At 35.8% G+C, this 20,774-nt stretch overlaps 1 protein-coding gene across 1 annotated transcript in view; it reads right to left on the bottom strand.

Moving 5' to 3' along the window:
- Positions 1-332: 332 nt before the first annotated feature.
- Positions 333-20,774, bottom strand: part of LOC101568669 (vomeronasal type-2 receptor 116-like) — a 60,012-nt gene continuing 39,570 nt past the window's right edge. Inside the window, 4 exon segments of the mRNA XM_012512937.2 lie at positions 333-1,255; positions 5,432-5,555; positions 5,885-6,112; positions 14,583-14,741. Coding sequence (XP_012368391.2) covers positions 333-1,255; positions 5,432-5,555; positions 5,885-6,112; positions 14,583-14,741 — 1,434 coding nt within the window.

The following is a 20,774-nucleotide window of genomic DNA, read 5'->3' as shown; positions in this document are numbered from 1 at the left end:
ACATATTAACAGCAATTTCTGGAAAATTAAAGACTAATGTGAGAGAAATTCTGGATAGGTTAGGGGATTCAGAATTAACTTATCTGAAGAATAAAGTTAGTGTATCAAAATTGATTGTAGTGCTGCGAAACTCAAGAGGAAAACAAAAAAAAGAGAATACTATATTAACATAAATAGTAAGATTCATTGTGGAATAAGTAAACAAAGTAGAATAAAATTTTAATTGAAAATTTATAGTTATGGACAATTTAAGTGTAAGGCATTTAAAGAAATAAATGATAGTCCTTTATTGTAGTAAATAGCACACAGTGTCAAATATAAGACTGGATAATTTAAGAAGACTTTTCTCTTCCAGAATGTGTTTTACTTTTGAAACCAGAAAGAGAATTTCTCTCTGGTCTTAAAAGAATAATGTAGCACTTGGGAGCAAAGATGCAGCCCAGCAGCCCTGCACTGGAGGCCAAGACGGAGAAGACTTCCATGACCACCATGGCCTTCCCCTTGCTGCTGTGGTACACGGGCAGGAAGGTGACCCACACGCTGCAGAACACCAACATGCTGAAGGTCAGGAACTTGGCTTCATTGAAGGTGTCATGCAGGTTCCTGGCCAGGAAAGCCACAGTGAGCTCACCATGGGCCAGGGAGCCCAGGTATCCCAGGACACAGTAGAAGGCAGTGAGGGAGCCCTTGTTGCACACGATGATGATGTGGCTGTGTTCAGAGTGTGCATCTGTGTCTATGTAGGGTGGATTTGTCCCCATCCAGATGCCACAGAGAGTGATTTGGATCAGGGAGCAGATGGGGATGATGGAGTTTGGTGCCCCTGACACCAGCAACTGCCTCATTCTCCTGCTTGGACCAGTGACCTTAAAGGCCAGAACTACAGTCATAGTTTTGGCCAAGACAGTGGCAACAGCCACAATGAACACAACTGCAAACGTGGTTTGCTGGAAGATGCAAGTGGCTGGCTTGGGCTTGCCAATGAAGAACAAGGAGCAGAGGAAACAGCAGGTGAGGGAGATGAGCAGGGTGTAACTCAGGGCCCGGTTGTTAGCCTTGACAATGGGAGTGTCTTGGTGCTTCAGAAAGATGGCAAGCACCAAAGCTGTGAGGACAGTGAGACTCAGGGCAGTGCCAGCCAGAACCTTCCCTATGGGGTCATCATAAGCCAGAAAAGTCACAGTTTTTCCCAAGCAGTGGTTTCTCCGAGTGTTGGCATACTGAGCATCTGGACACTTCACACACTGTTCCATATCTAGCAAGATTAAAAGCATAACTTGCCTACATAACTTTGTTTATTTTTTATTTATTCACAAACCCATCACCAGAAACTCATTGGACTTGAACTACTTTGCCAATATTCATTTTTTTTTGTTTTTCTTTGGTTTTTATTTCTCTTTCGTTTTCAGTCTGTAGGATTGAACTCAGATACCTTCCACAGAGATATAATCCCAACCATTTTAAATTTTATTTTGAGAAAATGTCTCCTTAAGTTACTACTTCCTCAGGGTATGTTTCAACACCATCTTCTTGCCTCAGCCTTTCAGAGCCCTGTTCCCAGGCATGCATCTCTACAGCTTACTTTTCCCTTTTTTTTTCTAGACATAAAATAAAAGGATGGTGTACACAGAATAGCTCCTACATAATATTGATCATTATTTGTGCATGCTTTTTAAATCTGGCATATTCATAAAAACTTTGTATTTTTACAAAGAATGATTTACATTGATTAATTACTTCACCTACTTTTATTTGATTTAAATCAAATCTTTATGAATGATTAGGAAGCCAACACAATTCTTAAATTACAGCAAGATGCATATGAGGAAGCATATTGAATGAGAAGTAGTTGCGTTCTTTAGTCTCTGCACCTATGAATGTGTTATATGCAACCACTTTATTAGTTTTTATTGTGAACGGTGTATTTTAGTAGTTTGATTTTGGTATGTTTTAAAATAATTATAGGATATATCATTACCTATTTAATGCTTTTAAATATTACAAACATCAGCTTTCAAAATTTTATCTATGAGTGCCTTATGACTGAGGTATGGAAACAGGTTATCAGTCTTTTTTAACAGTCTTGTATTCCATAACCATGAAGCCAAATATAATTTTGATTCACTCACAACGGTTTGGATTCTTTTAGAATTTTGCTGAGTTTACACACCTATAATATTCAAAATCAAAACTTAACAAAAAAGGGTATATAGATGAATGTATATTTTCTATCTGTATATTGAAAGTGGTTAGGATAGATATATAGTTACATTCTCTTAATGAATTGAATGATTTGTTCTAATGGTGTTTGTAAATAGGATATCAAGTCCGCCTCTTGTACAGCAATGAAAAATTCTAAAAGACAACTTGGAAGAACTTATGCAGTGTGTTAATGATTGAAACTGTCCTACTGATTTGATTTGAAACTGTCTCATTGCTATTTATCAATAAAATTATGGGAAAAAATAAAATAAAATAAAATTTTCAAAAAAAAAAAAGAAACACGGAAAGTGGAAAAAAATAAAAAGAAAACTATATCCCTGGAAAAATCTAATCATTTATGTTTATCCCTTTCTAATATATTTTTATTTTGGGGCGCTTTCTTCATTACCTTGACCATGACGTAGAGGGTTATGTCTGGCAGCATTATGATGCAGAAATGTCTTATCACATTCTTGCTTTTAAAAATGAAACACGGGCCGGGGAGACAGCTCAGTAGAAGTGCTTGCCTGGAAAGTTCAGGGCCCTGAGTTCAATCCCAAGTACCAAAAAAAAAAAAAAAGACACAAATTTTAAAGTGTGCTGTAGGATAATATAGAGATCATTCTTGGTGACAGAGACTTCTCCTACTCCTCCTTCAGTAGGCAACACTCTTCTCGCTTCTTTGTAAATCACAGTGATGTACAGTTTTATCACATTGTCTCCACTTGGCAGCATTGCTTTTCTTTGTCCAGGATCTAGCACATTTGATTATAATTTTATGACCTGAGTTTGCTTATGGTGTACTGTCCCTGGAGTACACAGCTCAATAGGGAACAGACTATGTGAATGTAGTTTAAAAGGAAAACGGACTGTGAGCTTTGTCTCTCCTATGTGCACTTTCAACTGAGTAACATCAATGAGATCCTTCCTTAAAACAGATTGATTTTCCTCTATCTGAAAGAATGAGGTCAGTATTACTAGGTGTTTGAATGCATGTAAACTTCACTGCTAATATAAGTAATCAACAAAAATTTAGAGTGAAATATTAGACCATAGACACCTAACTTACAACAGACATGGTTCTGTGGAGATATTAGCACTATGGAGATATTTAATTAGTTCTTAGGGTTGTTTTGCTAAGTCTCCATCTGTTCATATAGATTTCAAGACTTAGATTGATGTGAAATTACTTCTATTTTCATAGGAAAAGTTTTGTATGTAACTGTACCAATGGACAATTTTCTGTCCTGTTATTATGCTAGATCTCAATTTTTTCTCTTTCTTCTTGATTAATTGTACTGAGGGTTGCTGTTTTTGTTACCTGATTCACATTTAATTCTATTCGTTTTCTCTGTCATAACTTCTTTATCCTTTTTTTACTTTTGAAACCAAGTCTCACTATCCAGTTCATGCTGGCCTTTGGCTCACTTTGTAGCCCAGGCTGGTCTTGAACTGACAATGATCCTCATGCCTCAGCCTCCCTAGTGTAGGTATTACAGATAGGATCCACAAAACCCAGCTCTGCCTTGATTTTTTAAAAAAATCCTTTCAGACTGCAATGCATCTTTCACTTTTATTGTGTACAATTTGCTTTACTTTTTTTCTCACATGAAATTGTTTCAACACAGAAGTCCAGCATTTTTATTTAGATAGAGAACAGCACAGAAATATATTATACCTATTTATCTCAGTGCAGTTTTACCTTCAAATCATAGAATTTTCAGCTTTGCATGATTTTCAATTTGTGCTTTGATCTATTCTATACACTATATAAGATGGAGAATTACACATACCAGGAGAATGTATTAACTGTATTAGTAGGGCCATTATTATCTATGTGTGCACATACATTACTTAAAAATTAACATATTCTTATATTTTTGAGAATGTATATTTAAATTACATGACATAATACATAACAAGTTTTGTTGTATTTCAGAGAGCATTTGAAATGTTACTGAATATGTTCTGAAATCAAAATTTATGTCAGCCACAACCAAGTTAGAAATTATTCAATAGGAATATAACTGCACTATGCAATGGTCATTAGCATTTGGTTACTATAAATTTTAAGGAATATGTTTTAATCCTCATTCTCATTTTATCTGTTTATTTAATAAAAATATGTATTTTCTTTCAGAATATTTGAATTTTACAAGAATAGGGAATGTGCTATAAATTTTAAGGAATATGTTTTAATCCTCATTCTCATTTTATCTTTTTATTTAATAAAAATATGTATTTTCTTTCAGAATATTTGAATTTTACAAGAATAGGGAATGTGCTATTATGACCATTTCTATTAATTCAAATAAGTGTTATGTCACTTCCTTTTATTCTGATATAATGCTAAGCTATCACCTCTGTAAAAATACACATGATGCCATCCAGAAATGTAGGTATTATCACTTGTTAAACCTCATATTCTGCGTGCAAAACATTCTTGCAGTTCTATGGTATAGACTCCAACTCATTCCATAGGATGTCTTTCTCATTCACCTGTGCATTCTAGGAGGATCGAGATTAAATCCCAGAAATTTTACTGTGCTGTGTTACAAACATGTTGTACATAAAAAGCATCCTCATATATCCAATCAAACTCAGTCTCTGAGCACATGCTCTGTGTGAAGAATAGTGTCAGTCCCTGGGGAACAAAGTGTGCCTGAACTTGTCTTTACTGTAGTCTTACTTTAATTGAAAAAAAAATACTGTAATGAATTTTTGTTAAAGCTACTGCCTGTTAAGTTTCATGACAGCAACGGAACTTAGAAGCTGTAGGATAGGAAAAAGGGCTGAGCTTGAGTAAATAATGCTTTTAATGGGACTTGAAAAGTCAGTGTAGGCATATGTAGTGGTGCACAAATGTTATTCTTGAAAATTAAAGGGCTGAGACTGTCTTATTGAAGTTTTGAGGTTTTCTTAGGCAAACCTGATATTCTGTTTCAAAATAATAAAAAAAAGAATAGCTGGAGACATAGACCATTGAAAGACATCTTGCTTCAATTTTTGTCAATGCAAAAAAGAAAACTGATAAATAAGAAGGGGATAAAAAGAAATGGAATTTGAGTGTATGTTTCAAAGGGAAAAGTGTGTTTTCCAACCAGACAGTAACACTCAGCATAACAAATAATTTTACCATCAGTGTCATCTACAAAGCTTTTCCCATTTCCTGGATGGAAGGAATGAACAAAACATAGAGTGAGACTGTGTCCCCAGGACGCTCTCCTACCTGTGTCATTGGTGATCTCGTTGTCTGCACAAGGGGTGCAATCGAAACAGCAGGCAGCCTTTCCCTTCTGAGGGCTTTTTCTAAATCCAGGAGTGCAACTCTCACTGCACACTGAGTGGCGAATCTAAGGAAAAAGTAAATGGTGGTAACTTGTTAGAACTGTACTTACTTCTTGAGAGCTAGAGGGATAAACTTAATTTGTATGCATATATAAGCAAAAGTAAGTAGTCAGATTCCTAATTTTTGAACAGTATGATACACATATTTGCAAAAATATAATTGAGTGCACTTCTTTCCCAATCATATTAAAGCTCATGATTTTTTTTTCGAATTGAACACTGATTTAATTTCCACATGTGATCATTGCATGAGCAAAATTAGGGACCCAAAGCCTACTATGATGGGGTTTTGCTTACTTGTGGTTAGTCAGTACTGTGATTAGGAGCAACACACCTGTGTAACTTCTGTGGCCCACTCTATCATATACTCAGATAAAGTCAGTTTTTGGCCATTGGGAGCATGTGGAGAAAATGTGCCTAGTTTAACCTTCAATCTAAGGCCTTCTGGAAAATTCCAAAAATTGAGAAGGTCATACTCTGAATCCAGTTTCCTTCTCTAATCCAAGTTCACCTGGTCTCCAGCAGGATTGTTGAATTGAATGTACTTCAGAAAGGAATGCAGCTAAAAGAGAGAGAGACCATCCTATGTGAACAGGGCTGCAGGATAAAGACAGAAAACATGGGTGGGGGAGTTGCTAAGCATATTCAATCCCATTTATCTCAAGGAACTTTAACGCTGCTATCTAATAAATCAGAGCATGTGGATGTCTGAGGACGAAAATGTTACTATGCTCCAGAAATGTCAGTTTCCAGAAAAGAATATTATATGTAAAGCTATTTAAATAAGGTATGCAATTGGGTTAGGAAAAACCACCAATCATGGAATCAAAGCATCTAAAACCAACAACTTCGATTTTTTTATCTGACAGTTTCCATAGCATCTACCAGCAAAATAAGCTCAATATCTGCAGAGTTTGCAGAATCAAATGAAGACTAACTCTGCACATTTTTTAATGGCATCTGGTTTTATAAATTAATATAGGTTTTACTGTTGACTTTTAAGAAAGGCATGGTTGGACTCTTTTAGAATATTTTGATGAGTTTACACACCTATAATATTCAATAACGGAACTTAGAAAAAATGGGGTATACAGATGAATGTCCATTTTGTATCTGGGTATTCAAAATGGTTAGAATAGATATATAGTTGCATTCTCTTAATGAATAGAATGATTTATTCTAATGGTGTTTGTAAATAGGATCTCAAGTCCGCATCTTGTACGGCAATTAACCACTAAGAAGAATATATGCAGTGTGTTATTTTTTGAATCTGTACTTCCGATTTGATTTGAAACTGTCTCATTGCTATCTGTTTATCAATAAAATTAGCTACATCCCAGGGGCCACCTCCGCCTGGGCAGATTTGTTCCCAAGTCTTTGTCCACTGGCATAGATGCCTTTAGTGGAGTTGCTAATAGTTTGTACTAGGGCACTTAATCTTAGGATTCTTTTGAAATAGTCTGAAAAGCCACAATCTCAATCAAGAAATACTGGGCATTATTCTTCCAAAAGAAGGCAGCCCCATGAGTTGCAGCCACAGAACAGTCCCTGTATATCTGTATTCTCCATGTACCAGTTATGTGCTCTGAAACTCATACCCACACCTGCTTTCTGTTGCCTGGGGTACAAATTACACTATAGCCAGGAAATCAAAATTAGCGACCAACGATCCGTGCTGAAAAGCAAGGCACTTCTGAGTTGTGCGATTTAGCGTACATCCTCACTGCTTGTTCCTTTCAAGTACCTTCATTCCATGATTTAATATACTGTAAGAATTCATTTCTATCCCTACATCCTTGAATTCTACCATGATTTAGGCTTTTATGAGAACAGGAATCTGTGTGACATATTTCTCTTTGTCCCTTACTTTGAAGCCAAGGAGCAAAGCTGAAAAAGATTCCTGTATTTCCCTTCACTCAAATTTTTGAGAAGTAGGGAAGTGGAGGCAACATTTATAGCCCCAAAACTCAGCCGAATTTTCACTGTAGATAGATTATTCTAAGTAATAATTTATTAGTTGAATGCATGCCTTCTTGGATATGTCAAAATCTAAATAACCAGCACAAAGGATGAGCCTCAATGTAAACTTAGACTTTATTATCTATGTCTTAGTATTTGTTCATAAGTTGATGTGTTATTTATAGGTGATTAAAGATGAAAAGAAATGTTTCTTTTTATCAGGATAAACTTTTAATATTAAAGTATGAATACTTTGAGAAAAAGTTTATTTTCCAATTTGTAAGGTGTTGGCCTAATGTCCTCACTAACATTTGAAACTCAGCTAGTCAAAATAAAGTTGGGCTGTAAGTGCAAAATCTTCAAAGAGTGTGAAAAAATTCTAAGATATCATGAAATTTTAATATTTGTATAATAACTGTAATACTTCATACATTGTGTCAATTTGGGAAGTTTATAATCTTAATAGGTACCTCCGGAGTTCTATATCCTGAGTTGTAGAGAACATGCCCTAGCACATTCCTTTAGTGCCAAAGATGCAATGATTGATTCATTGTGTGTCAACCTGAGAAGGTTAGTTTAGCTAAGTGACTCAGGAGGCATCCAGGATCCTCATTTTGTAAGCTTCTTGAGTCTGTGCAAGAGCGGTGCATGGAGAGCTTGTGAACACTACAGCTGACCTGGTTGGAGGTGTGTGACTACAACATAAAGGACAGAAAGAGGCATGATGACCCTTTGGCTTTCTTGCTTTTGCTGTTTTCCACCACCATTAATTTTTGCCTTCTGCTATCAGCTGGCTTGGGAGACAGATGATTATGAAAGAAAACCTCTACAAACTATGAAAGAAATAAAACTGTACTACTTTATCATTGGGTGTTGGGTACCTTTTGTCTTATCAATGGGAGAAAACTAGCTAAAGTAATTATATAAAAAATAATATGGTGAATCAAATGAGTTTAAAAAATTATACAAAGACATTTTTAGATGAAAATGTTTATGTATTCATTAACCTGGATATTTCAAAATTGTATGCAATAGAACATAAACATATTTGAGAATATTGAATTTTTCACCTAAATACATGAGTTTCCAAACTCAAGCTTTCTTCTCTAACTTGGGTTAGACTATTATCTTTATTGAATTGTGTTTCAAGTGCAGTGGAGGAGCCTCAAGTCTAGTGCTTGTGAATGTGATGTAACAAAATAAATAGGATGGTTTTAGAAATTAAGAAGAGGTTACTGTGAAATCAGTATGGAGATTCCTCAAAATATAAGGATTAGAGGTTCCATTCAATCCAGATACTCCCCTCCTGCGTACTTTCCCAGAATAACTGAAAATATCATGTCACAGTAATATACATACACCCGCATTTATTGCAGCACAATTTACCATACTTAAATCTTGCAAACAACCTAAATGCCCATTAACTGAGGAATGGCTAAAAAAGATGTGGCATTTTTATATAATGGAATACTTCTTAGCTATAAAAATAGACAAACTCAAAGCTTTTATGGGTAAATGGATGCAACTAGAGACTATAGTGATAGGTGAAATAAATCATAATTTCATGTGCAACCATCATATTGTCTTCCTAGTGCAAGAACCTGAAAGAGTAAATAAAATCCAAAGGGTACAATAGATACTGTGAAAGGAAAATAAAGTATTCAAAGGGAAGGAATAACTGAGATAAAGTAAGGGTGAAAAGAAAAAGTAATGAAAGGAAAAATATACGTCTATACACAGGATAGCTTAGATAGTTGCATTGCTGTTGACTACTGACCTATTAAAGGGAATGATTAATGTTTACATTTTTTTCTTTTTAATTTTTAACCAATTATGAATGTTTATATTTGTTAATCTAAACAACTAATTTGAAGCCAATCTTATACAATATAACTACCATTGTTGAATTATCATTTTTAATGAAATTCTATGTAGTTTCTAAAGATTTTACTTTTACTAGTTTTTTTCTTGTTTTTTTAAATAGGATTATTATGATAGGTCCTGATCCAATATATTTCAACTTATTTTCCTTAAGTGCAGACTATTCCTGGAGAAGCTGTGAAATTCGTGATATAGCTACCTACTACCAATACTCACAGGCATCACCAGAGAAAACAGAAGAAAAAGATTTTAAACATAAATAACAAAACAAAGGAGGAAAATGAAATCTCAGACATCCAGCCCACCCCAACCAAGTCCAGGAGACAGCAACATAGAAGAACTTGAAGGTTATGTAAATGAAATTTCAGAAATGATAGCAAATGAAATAAAGGAATAATAGCTCCATAAATCTATAGAAAATATCAGATCAGAAATAATCTGTCAGGTAAACATGAAATGATAATAGAAAAATAATTGCTTAGCATATCTAGAGAAGATGTAGCTAAAAAACAGAGGAACACAGAAAAATGATGGAAACCTTCAATGATCAGTATAGGGAAAATTAGAACACAAAAATCATATTTAAAGAAATATCCAGAAAGTTAAAAATTCCATTGAGATCTGACACAACTGCTTGAATGAAACTGAAGATAGATGTTCAGACCTGGATGACAGAAATGCAGCTAGTGATAGCAAAAGAAAAGATTTCTTAAACTTAATGAGGAACCAGGAAATAAATATCCAACAGCTGAACGATGATGCAAAGCAAAACGATGTAAGACAGGTGACAACAAAAAGGAATCGACACGAACTACATAAAGGCTATTTGGAGAAAGAGTATCAAAAGATGTCTGAAGCATAGGAAAACAGTCTGACCTGCCATAACTGAGGCATATAGAACTCCAATTATCCATAACCAAAATATACATATACCCAGTTATATAATAATCAAGGCCCAAGAAATTCAGCAAGAGAACACAATACTATAAGCTGGTAGAGAAGGCCAGTGAGATAGCTCAGCAGAATAAGTGCCTGTTTAGGCAAGTACAGGGAGCTAGTTTCAATCCCCAGCACTACATGCTGTACAGGACACCTTCGTGTGCACTGAGCCAGCTACTAGACTGGGCGTGGTGGCACACACCTGCAGCCTCACTTCTGGGGAAGTTGAAAACAGGGGGCTCACTATGAGTCTGAGTTGTGTAGTGAGACCCTGCACCAAATACATTTTAAAAAAGGTGTCAGAGAAAAGAAGTAGATCGCCTGTAGAGGAAATTCCATCAGAATCATGGAAGATATCTCAACAAAAACAAGTAAGTCAAGGGGAGCTTGCAGTGATGTATTTCAGATCTGAATAAGAAACAACTTCCAACAAATAACGATGCACCCTGAAAAACTTTCAATCAAAATTATGGAAAAGTAATTCCAGAAGAAAGAAACTCATGACAACCAACCAACTCTACAAAGAGTACTGACAGATATTCTAGAGATAAAAATGAGCACAAATCTATGAATAACAGAAGAAAGGAGCCATCAAGCAGTACAAACTATTAAACAGAGGCAAAAAGTAGGGAACCAACAAGAAGAAAATAATGTGTCAAAGATAATACATGTAAGTGATAACCATTAATGTCAATGTTTTCTCTTCATCAGCCAACAGAAACAGAGTGGCAGAACAGATAATAAACAAAATCCGAAAATACTGTATGTAAGAAAAACATTTAATTCAAAAGTAAATTCACAGATTAAAAGTCAAAGGATGGAAAAAAACTACTACATGCCACAGGAACCCAGCGAAAAGCAGGGGGAGCTATGTTGTTTGTGAACAATGTGAGCTTGAAGCCAAGAATGATGAAAAGAGATGAAGAAGATCACTACATCCTTGTTATGGGAATACATCCGCAGGGACACATAACGATCATAAGTACAGATGAACCAAAGGCAGAAGCACTCATCTGTATAAGACAAATTTTAACAGACAGGAAAAATAAAATAAGCACTATCACAATTGCAATGTGAGCCTTTGATACAACATTTTCACAAATATATTAACTAGAAAAAAATGTAAAGATATTCCTTAGTCATGGATAGGATGAACCAACATTGTGAAAATAGTCATACATTCAAAACTGTTACACAGACTCAATGCGATCCTGATCAGCATACCATTAGTATACCTCCCAGATCTAGAGAAAATATTATTAGGGCTGGGGGTATAGCTCAGTGGCTAAGCACCAGCTTGGCAAGCTCACAGTCCTGAGTTTGATTCCAGATACTAAAACAAAATTCATAAAATTCATGTGCAACCAGAACAGACCAATTATAACAAAAGCAATCACTTACAACAAAGCCAAGGCAGGAGGTATCTCTACCCCTGACTTGAAATTATACTACAAAGCTACTGTGATGAAATCAGCATGGTGCTGACAGAAAAAAAAAAACAGACCTATGAATCAATGGTACAAATTAGGAGGTTCAGACACAACTACAAACACACTCCACCACCTTTTCTTTTGTCAAGGGTCCAACATGCTCACTGGAAGTAAGGTATCCCCTTTAATAAATAGAAATAAAGAAATTGGTTCTTCATGTGTCAAAGATTAAAAATGGGCCCAAGTTTATCACCATGCACTGCACTAAAGTAAAAATTGATCAAAGATCTAAATGTTAAAACACAAACACTAAATCTACTGGAAGAGAATGTAAATAAAAATTCTGAGGACATGAGGTAGGCAGAGAGTTCATGAACAAAAACCAATTGCACAGTGAATAGTTCAAAGAATCAACATCTGGGATCTCATCTCATTGAAAAATTTTGCCCATCGATAGGAAACACCAACAGAAAACAAATTACAAATTGGTGATAAAAAATTAGCCATCCATCCCTCAGACAAATGATTTTTATGTAGAATATATAAAGAAATAAAAAAATCATGACCCAAAAATTCAGAGACCCAATAAAGAAATGGGCATCTTCGATGAATACATGCTTCTCAGATAAAGAAATACAAATGGCAAGTAAATACATGAAAAGGTTCAACATCATTTTTCATTTGAGAAATGTAAATTAAAACAAGCTTGAGATTCCATCTTATCCCAGAAAGAGTGGCTATTATCCAGAAATCAACCAAGAACAAATAGTAATGGGACTGTGGAGTGAAATTAATCCTTTTCTACTGTTGGTGGGCATGTAGACTGGTACAAACACTGTAGAAATCATGTGGAGATTACTTGGAAAAGTAGGATTAGAACTCCCATTCAACCTACATATACCCTCCTGCATATTTTTCTAGAAGAATTGAAAACCTCATACCACAGTGATATGTGTGCACCCATGTTTATAGCAGTGCAATTTGTTATAGCTAAATCTTGGAAACAACACAAATACTCATCAACTGAAGAATGAATAGAAATGTTATGGTACTTTCATGCAGTGGATTTTTACTCAGTTCTAAAGGATAAACTTGAGACTTTTATAGAGAAATGGTTGCACCTAGAAATGATACTCATAAGTGAAATAAATCATTCTCCCCTGTGAAAACATTGTTTACCTAGTGTAAGGACCTGTACAAGTAAATAAAGTAAGAAAGATGCAATAGATATTGTTAAAGGGAAAGAAAAGTTCAAACAAATGAACTGGGATAGGGAAAGAAAAAATGAAAAAATGAAGGAAATATATATATAATGATAACTGTTCTACTAGTAATTTCTTTTTTCAATTAATTGTAATGAGAAATAAATCACAATGAGACAGTTTCAAAACAGGTTAGTGGGACAGTTACAATAAACAATACATTGCACATTGTTGTCTTCATAATAGTTATTCAGAGTATAAGATGCAGACATGATATCTTGCCCAAACACTATTAGTACAAATCTTTCTTTTCATTGAACTAAGAGAAATAAGCTATATATCTATCTTAACTACTTTTTATATACATACATATATTTTTTTCACTACAAAAGGCTCCTTCATTTATATCCTCCTTTTTTGTTTTGTTTGTCAGAGATGGGTGTTACATTGCCATTAAAATATTACAGGTGCTTGAATTCAGCAAAATAACACAAATAGTCCAATAGTCCATAATAGAAGTAGATTATCCATAGGACTGGCAATATCAGAACTAGTTGACTTGAGCCTTTTACATCTCAGCATATTACAATGGCTTTGCTTTTTGTACCTTGTGGTTATAGTTTTCTGCTGGATGGTTAAGACTAAGTTAAAGCAAGGCCTGTATAACTAAAAATGTAACTTTTGTATCTGACAAAGTCAGTCAAATCCTCTCAGGATTTACCCTGAAAGCTTATACAGCAGTTTTTAGATCTTTTTGTCAGTGTCAGCCATCTAGATGAGTCATGGCCATTGCTTGATCAATTTTCTCTCTGTGAAAGCCTGAGGGGCTGGGGAGATGGCTCAGTGGGGCTGGGGAGATGGCTCAGTGGGGCTGGGGAGTTGGCTCAGTGGAGCTGAGGAGATGGCTCAGTGGAATAAGCGCTTCCTTGTCAAGCGCAAGGGCCTGAGTTTAATCCCCCAGTTCCATACAAAAAAAAAAAAAAAAAGAAAAGAAAAAAAAAAAGGAAAGCCTGAGAGAATGTTTTCTCTCTAGATGACTCTCCTTAGGCACACTCTATATCATTGATCAACTTCCTCTGTGGCCCCATAATCTCCTTGAATAGAAAATTCGGGATAATGCTGTTTCCTACTAATTTGTATTGGCTTATTGAAGGAAACATTTAATGCTTGTTTGTTTTTATTTTTGACCTATTTTACATGCTTGTATCTGTTAATCTGAACAACTAAATAGATGACAACAATAGGAAATATAACAACCATTGTTGACTTCCTATCATATTCTTCTAAAATTGTGTGACATTTTAATGTTTTTATATTCTCTTTAAATTACAAAAATTATCATGGCAAAAAAGATAAAAAATATTTTTAAAAGGTAAATTGAAGTCATAATTCCTTAGGTATACTATAATATGTAGTGGTAACAATACAAGAATTTACTCAGTAAGTGTTTACTTTTGTAAATAGTATTCTTCAATATGCAAAGACACTTTAAACAACACAGGAGAATGTTTGACAAGAATACTCTTTTTCACTCCCTGTAACATTATCTGGAGGTAAACCTGGGAAGAGTCCCCTCCTTGGCCAACACCATTGAAGACCATATCTATTTCCTTCCACCCACATCCCCCAGATTGAACAGAAGGCACGCTGGGGCCTCTTCTTCTGCATCTTGAGGAGACAGAGCTCTTGTCCTTGGTGAATCTGCTATGCCTTCAGTGGGTGGTACAATTATGTGCTCCTTATTTAGAAAATTCCAGTTCACGTACATGTCCCCTGCTTCCTATAAGGATGTGAATAAAGACAAGAAGAGTTTACATAGAGGGAGAGACTATACACATTAATTCCAGGGTCTGTACATGTATTGATGAAGTATAGTGTTCAGATTATTTTGTGCCCTAAATAAGAAGATTCAGCAGAAATTCTGCCCATTTTCCTATGCTATATTGGAGAATGATGGGGACTCCTGGAAGTCAAATCACACAGTCAATATGTGCACTAGGCTATTATTATGCATGATAGCAACAAATGGTCAGCATCTGAAATAAAATAAGTATCATGTACGATACATAAAAAAGTGAAAAAAAATGGAAATTTATCTGTATTTTCAAGAGCAATAAACATCTGTTTAGCCACGTCACTTTCAAATTGTGTCTGGAGAGCCAAGGCCATCATTCTGTATAAATTGCATATATTTGGGGAAAACGTTTACCAAGGAGGGAAAGAATATTTAATGACCTACTTGTGTTGTCTGCCTTTCGTGTTACATGAGCACTGATATCTATATCTGATTTCTTTTCAGCTGTTAATATTGGAGCTTCAACAAAATTTCAAAAACTGTGTGGCTTGGATGTTGAGACAGCTCAGCAGTATAAAGCACCAGTTATAGGCAAGCGAAAGGATAGTAATTTGATCCCTGATCCCTGTCACCACATGCCAAGTCATCCCTGCTCCCAGGGTGGGCTGAGCTGGCCACAAAAAAAATCCTAAAAATATTTTTTTTTATTTTTTATTTTTTGTGGCAGAACTGTGGATTGCCAGGCAAGCACTTACTTTACTGAGCTATCTTTCTGGCCCCTAAAAAACTAAAACTGAATGAATAAATAAATAAATAAATGTGCAGCTGAAAACCAGAGTTATATTTTGTCTGAGTACTGGACTCTAGGAATTTGAAATCTAGTTTTCTCTAGCTCCTTGCCTTTTAGCTTGGGCTGTTAGTCTTTGAATGGAGCTACATCCGTCTTGTCACTGTCACTGCCATCTCCTTTTTTATCCTTTTCTAGTTAACACACCATTCAGACTGGATTTGGGCCTGCTCAATGGCCTGAACATGGTACAACAATGAATGCTATTTGCAAATATGATCACTTTAAGTTGCAGTGCTACAGGCCTCGAGATGCTTGGAGACATGTTTCTTTCATTAAAATACTCTGGCCCCAAGTTAGAAAAGATGAGTTTGATTTTGAGAGGTTTTTACTTGTGTGGTATTCTCAAACTTTATAGAGCCCCAATCACCTACGCCATGTGTGTGTGTGTGTGTGTGTGTGTGTGTGCGCGCGTGTGTGGTGAGTGCAGTGTGTACATCTTTCAATATGCAGTTAAATACACATGGAAGCTCGTCCAGGCATCAGTACTTCAGATCAATCTGCACAGTCCCGTCGGAGAAGTAAGTGCAATGTGATGCAGACACATCTCTTAAATTGATCTGATTTTTGTACAGTTGCTAACTTAATTATATGTGCATGGCCAACCAAGTAGATTCAATGCATCATCTTATTTTTTTCTCCAAATGCCTTCAGGGCAGGTTTGGCTGGCTTGAGTTGTGGGGATCGAACCATAGCCACCTGAGCCTGACTGCTTTGTTGAAGCAGCCACTTAAAGAACTGAACTAAGGTGCAGGCCCCCTCAATGCATCATCTTAATATTTACAAAATGTAAATTTCATTATGGAGATTTAAATCTTTGATTGTTTTTCTTTTTTCTCTCTCTGTCTCTTTCTTCCTATTCATGTCTCTGTCTCTGTCTCTGTCTCCGTCTCCCTCCCTCTCTCTCTTTCAAGACAAAATCTCTCTGTGTAGTTTAGACTGGCCTTTATTATATATCCCAAACTGGCATCGCACTTGAAGTGATCCTGCTTGTCCCTCTTGCTAAGTCCTGGCTTTGCAGGCATGCACCAACACACTCAGATGAAATATTAATTTTTATGCTAAAATTTGTACCTCATTTTGTATTTTATGCTAAGACCACCTTTGTTTTGATACACCACATGATCAGTAGGGGCACCGACTACATATTTGAGAAATACACTTTTCTTAAAATTAATAGACATTATCTCAAGAACAGCAATAGCTTGTCCAGAAATAAGAGAAATATTTAGAATTCTTTCTTTCCCCTCATCTGTTCCGCAAGGACTTTATACCTATCATTTATATGTAGCATTTGATAAACTGATATTTATACATTTATATTAATAAAATCCACACTTCACATGAGGATTAAATTTTTCATTGGACTTTATCCACATTTTAATAAATAGAAAATAGCTTTTGTCCAATATTACAGCATTACGTTCCCTTCCAGGATGGTCCTCGAGCTACAGGTCACAAATGGCCTCTCTGTGGGACAGTTGTTCACAATATTTGGTTGGCAGGAAATACAGAAGTTTTCATAAACTTTATTTTTTCCCTGATACCTTCTAGGAAAGAGAATAAATGCCCTCCTTATACACTTTTCTCATAAAAGCTTAAATAACATGGATCACGCAAATCAATTGCAGTGTGTAGGTATAGAAATGGGTCTTGAAATATAAACACCTGTGAGAACAGCACCACTAAAAGAATTTAAGAACAGAGAAAGAATTTCAACCTTATGACTGAGAAGATGTCATGTGAGTTTTTTCATTGTCACTGAGTTACTGATATGGATTTTCTCAATCCAATGTAGTTCCAGGCTCTCCCTGCAAAGTCCAGCACATGCGGCTACCAGGGTTTTAGCGCCTGTGATTAAAATGCAGACTCATATGGCTGGTACAAGGAATTTCTGACTCAACTTATACATGGGAGTGTGAGGCTGCATGTACTTATCTTGAGCTCTTGAGGGGAAGGAATGATGCTCAAATGTTCTTTCTGACCCTGGACTCCAGGGACCATTTCCCAAAGTACCTTACATTAAATCCTGCATTGCAACCCATTTGCATCACCCCACATGGCTTTCATGCAAATAGATTATTGATAAAGTCTTCTGATGCAATCCGTCTGAGAGGAGGTGACCTCTGGGGCCTGGCTATCAGTAGGTATTTATGAAATCATGGTCCATGGGGGTTGGAAGGCTGATCATCAAACATGATTTCTATCCTGTTTTTAACCTGAACATAGGTCCACAGATGCGTAGCCACAGGCAGAATGTGCTATTTCGCCAGAGGAGTGTGGGAGGGGGAGTTGAAATGCTTATTCAAGGTCACAATGGTAACATATTTACTTTCTGGCTGAAACTGCAAGTACTAACTTTCCACAGACAGCCCAGGGGTCACATCCAAGATGTTTCCCTTTGAGGGAAAGAGAAAGATTGCTCTCTTTCTTTTTCTAAAATCTTTTCTCTTAGTGAGGTCTATTATGTGAAGTCATGATACTTGCTTTCACAACATGAAAAAAAATTTCATAAGAAAGGAGATGTGGTGACTGGTGAAGTTTTCTCCCTCTCTCTATATTTCCACATCAGTAGCAGCAATATAAAGGCATTTAAGGAATTATTTCTTTTTTTCTTAGGATTACTTTTTATTTTTTAATTTATAAGAGATTAGAAAAACTATTTTATTATTTTTATTTTTTCCATATTTTTTTGAGAACAAATAGCAAAGAGATAGTATCAAATCTGATTAGGACAGTTTCAATAATTAATATATTGCATATTCTTGTCTCATTGTTTATTCATTGTACAAGATGCAGACATAATATCCTGTTTACAACACTATTAAAACAAATCTTTCTATTTATTGAATTAAGAGAATGTAGCTGTATATCTATCCTATTATTAATATACAGATACAAGATGGTCACTAATTTGTATCCCCTTATTTGTTTAGTTTTGACACTTAAATATTATAGGTGTGTGAATTCAGCAAATATTCCAAAATACTCCAATAGTCCATAATAGTAGTGGGTTATCAGTCGGACTGACAAGGTCAGAAATTGTTGACTTGAGCCTTTTACTGCTCAGCATATTACTATGGCTTTGCTTTTTGTACCTCGTGGTTATACTTTTCTGCTGCATGGTTAAGACCAAGTTAAAGCAAGACCTATATAACTAAAAATGTAGCTTTTGTATCTGACAAAGTCATTCAAATCCGCTGAGGATTTACCCTAAAACTGTATACAGCAGTTTTTAGATCTTTTGTAAGTGTCAGCCATCTAGAAGAGTCATGCCCATTGCTTGATCAAATTTCTTTCTCTGAAAGGCTGAGAGAATGTTTCTCTACATGTGACTACCCTTAGGCATACTCTACATCATCGATAACTTTCCTCTGTGGCCCCATGATCTCCTTGAATAGAAAATTTGGGACACAACTGAGTTACATGATATAGTACAGGTTCTCCTATGTCCTGAATCTTCATTGACCTTGAAAGGCTGGGCCAAAATATTGGCTGCCCTTGAAGTCTTCCTTTTTCTCTAAATTTTGGTCTTTAAACTTAGGTTGTTAACCCTTCAGAAGAGAAGCTTATTGTTATTATCCTACAACCTAGGCTGTTGAACTTACCCTCACTGAGTATCAAACATCTTAGGCATAACATGGAACAGATATTTTTCATCAAGTATTGGTATGTTAAACTTTAAGTCCCTACAGAGTGTGATGAAAAGATAAAAAAATCTTTTAAAAAAGAGGAATAAACAATTACCTATTTTTACACAGAAGTTTAGAAATCTTACCATATACAGCATTGTATCAGGACAGTCCCTCAACACCCCTTTTCCTGTCTCCTGCCTTCAAGGAATTATTTCTTTTTGACCAGTAATTGTTTCTTTATTTGTTTATTCCTGCTTGATTATTGAAATAGATAAAGCCTAGGAAATCTGTTGGTAAATAGAGCCATGCTGGCTATTTTGGCATCCTGCCACTTCAATCTACAACTCAGGAAGATCTGGCCAAATTTATTTTGTCTGCTTCTCTGTCTCTGTCTGTCTGTCTGTCTGTCTGTCTGTCTGTCTCTCTCTCTCTCTCTCTCTCTCTCTCTCTCTCTCTCAGTTGAACATGCTAAGATATTATTTTATTTTTTAATCATTTTTATTTCCAAGTTTTAAATCTAGCTTCACAGTGTAACAACACTGTTGGCCTTCTTTCATTTTCTCTTTCTCTTGTCCTTCCAGTGCTTTTACTCCATAAGGTGATGTGACATCCCTTGAAACACAAGCCATTACATGTACTAAATTAATAAGAAGCTACAGGAAAGTGTCACTTCCACAAAGTCCAGAGCTTGCTTACATGTTTTGGTGTTAGTCACATAATTCCTGAGGTTGTTACAGAGTCACCAATGGCATTTTTACCCCAGTGGTTTGAACAAATTAGTTGTAGACATTTATCTATTCTGTTCCATGACTCCTGGATCTGTAAACCAAACCAGGTTTAAGAAATCAGATTTTCATTCCCATGAATTTGATGCTGCTACCCCTGAGCCAAAGCACATCTTGTGCTTCAAATAATGCTAATGAAATTTCTGTAGGCAAACTGTAGTTACTTAATAGGGGAGGCAGCATATGGAAGGTTGCACAGTGTGACTTTTGACCCTCTGAGAGAGTAAATGTCAGCAAAGTCATGATGGCTTGTGATATTTCTTTCATGTTAAGAGCCACAAGCATTGCCTAGGGAAAAAGTCCACATTAGGGATCTGGAATGTCAGGTTTCACAATTGCAGCAGTGCAAGGTCTCTGTGGCTACCTCATATTCCTTTTTAAGTGAGGTACTTGCTGGTCATTGCTATTCCTATATATCTGAGTATGTCTATGTCTTTATTTCAGTTAGTTTTCTGAGTAGGTTATAATGTTGTTCTCACGTGAAAACTTCAAAGCTAATGCTTGATGCTTAGTACTATTCTTAGGTAAATGTCATGGTTTGAGGTTTGTGCAAGGTGAACAATACAGTAAAGGATACGTTTTATAGTAGTATTTTATAGTGAATCATCCTAGAATCACATACTAAAATTACAGGAAATCTATCTACCAACAAATCCAGCTGAGAGCCTAGAGCTCATAACATTGCCTTCCACCAGTCTAACTGGAGGCCTAGAACCCACCATATAATCCCATGCAGGACCACTTCATATAT

Source organism: Octodon degus, unplaced genomic scaffold (assembly GCF_000260255.1).
Source record: "Octodon degus isolate 3935 unplaced genomic scaffold, OctDeg1.0 scaffold00290, whole genome shotgun sequence".
In the NCBI taxonomy this organism is placed as follows: domain Eukaryota; kingdom Metazoa; phylum Chordata; class Mammalia; order Rodentia; family Octodontidae; genus Octodon; species Octodon degus.
Note: the sequence above shows the minus strand (reverse complement) of the source record. Positions and strands in the feature narration are given on the sequence as shown.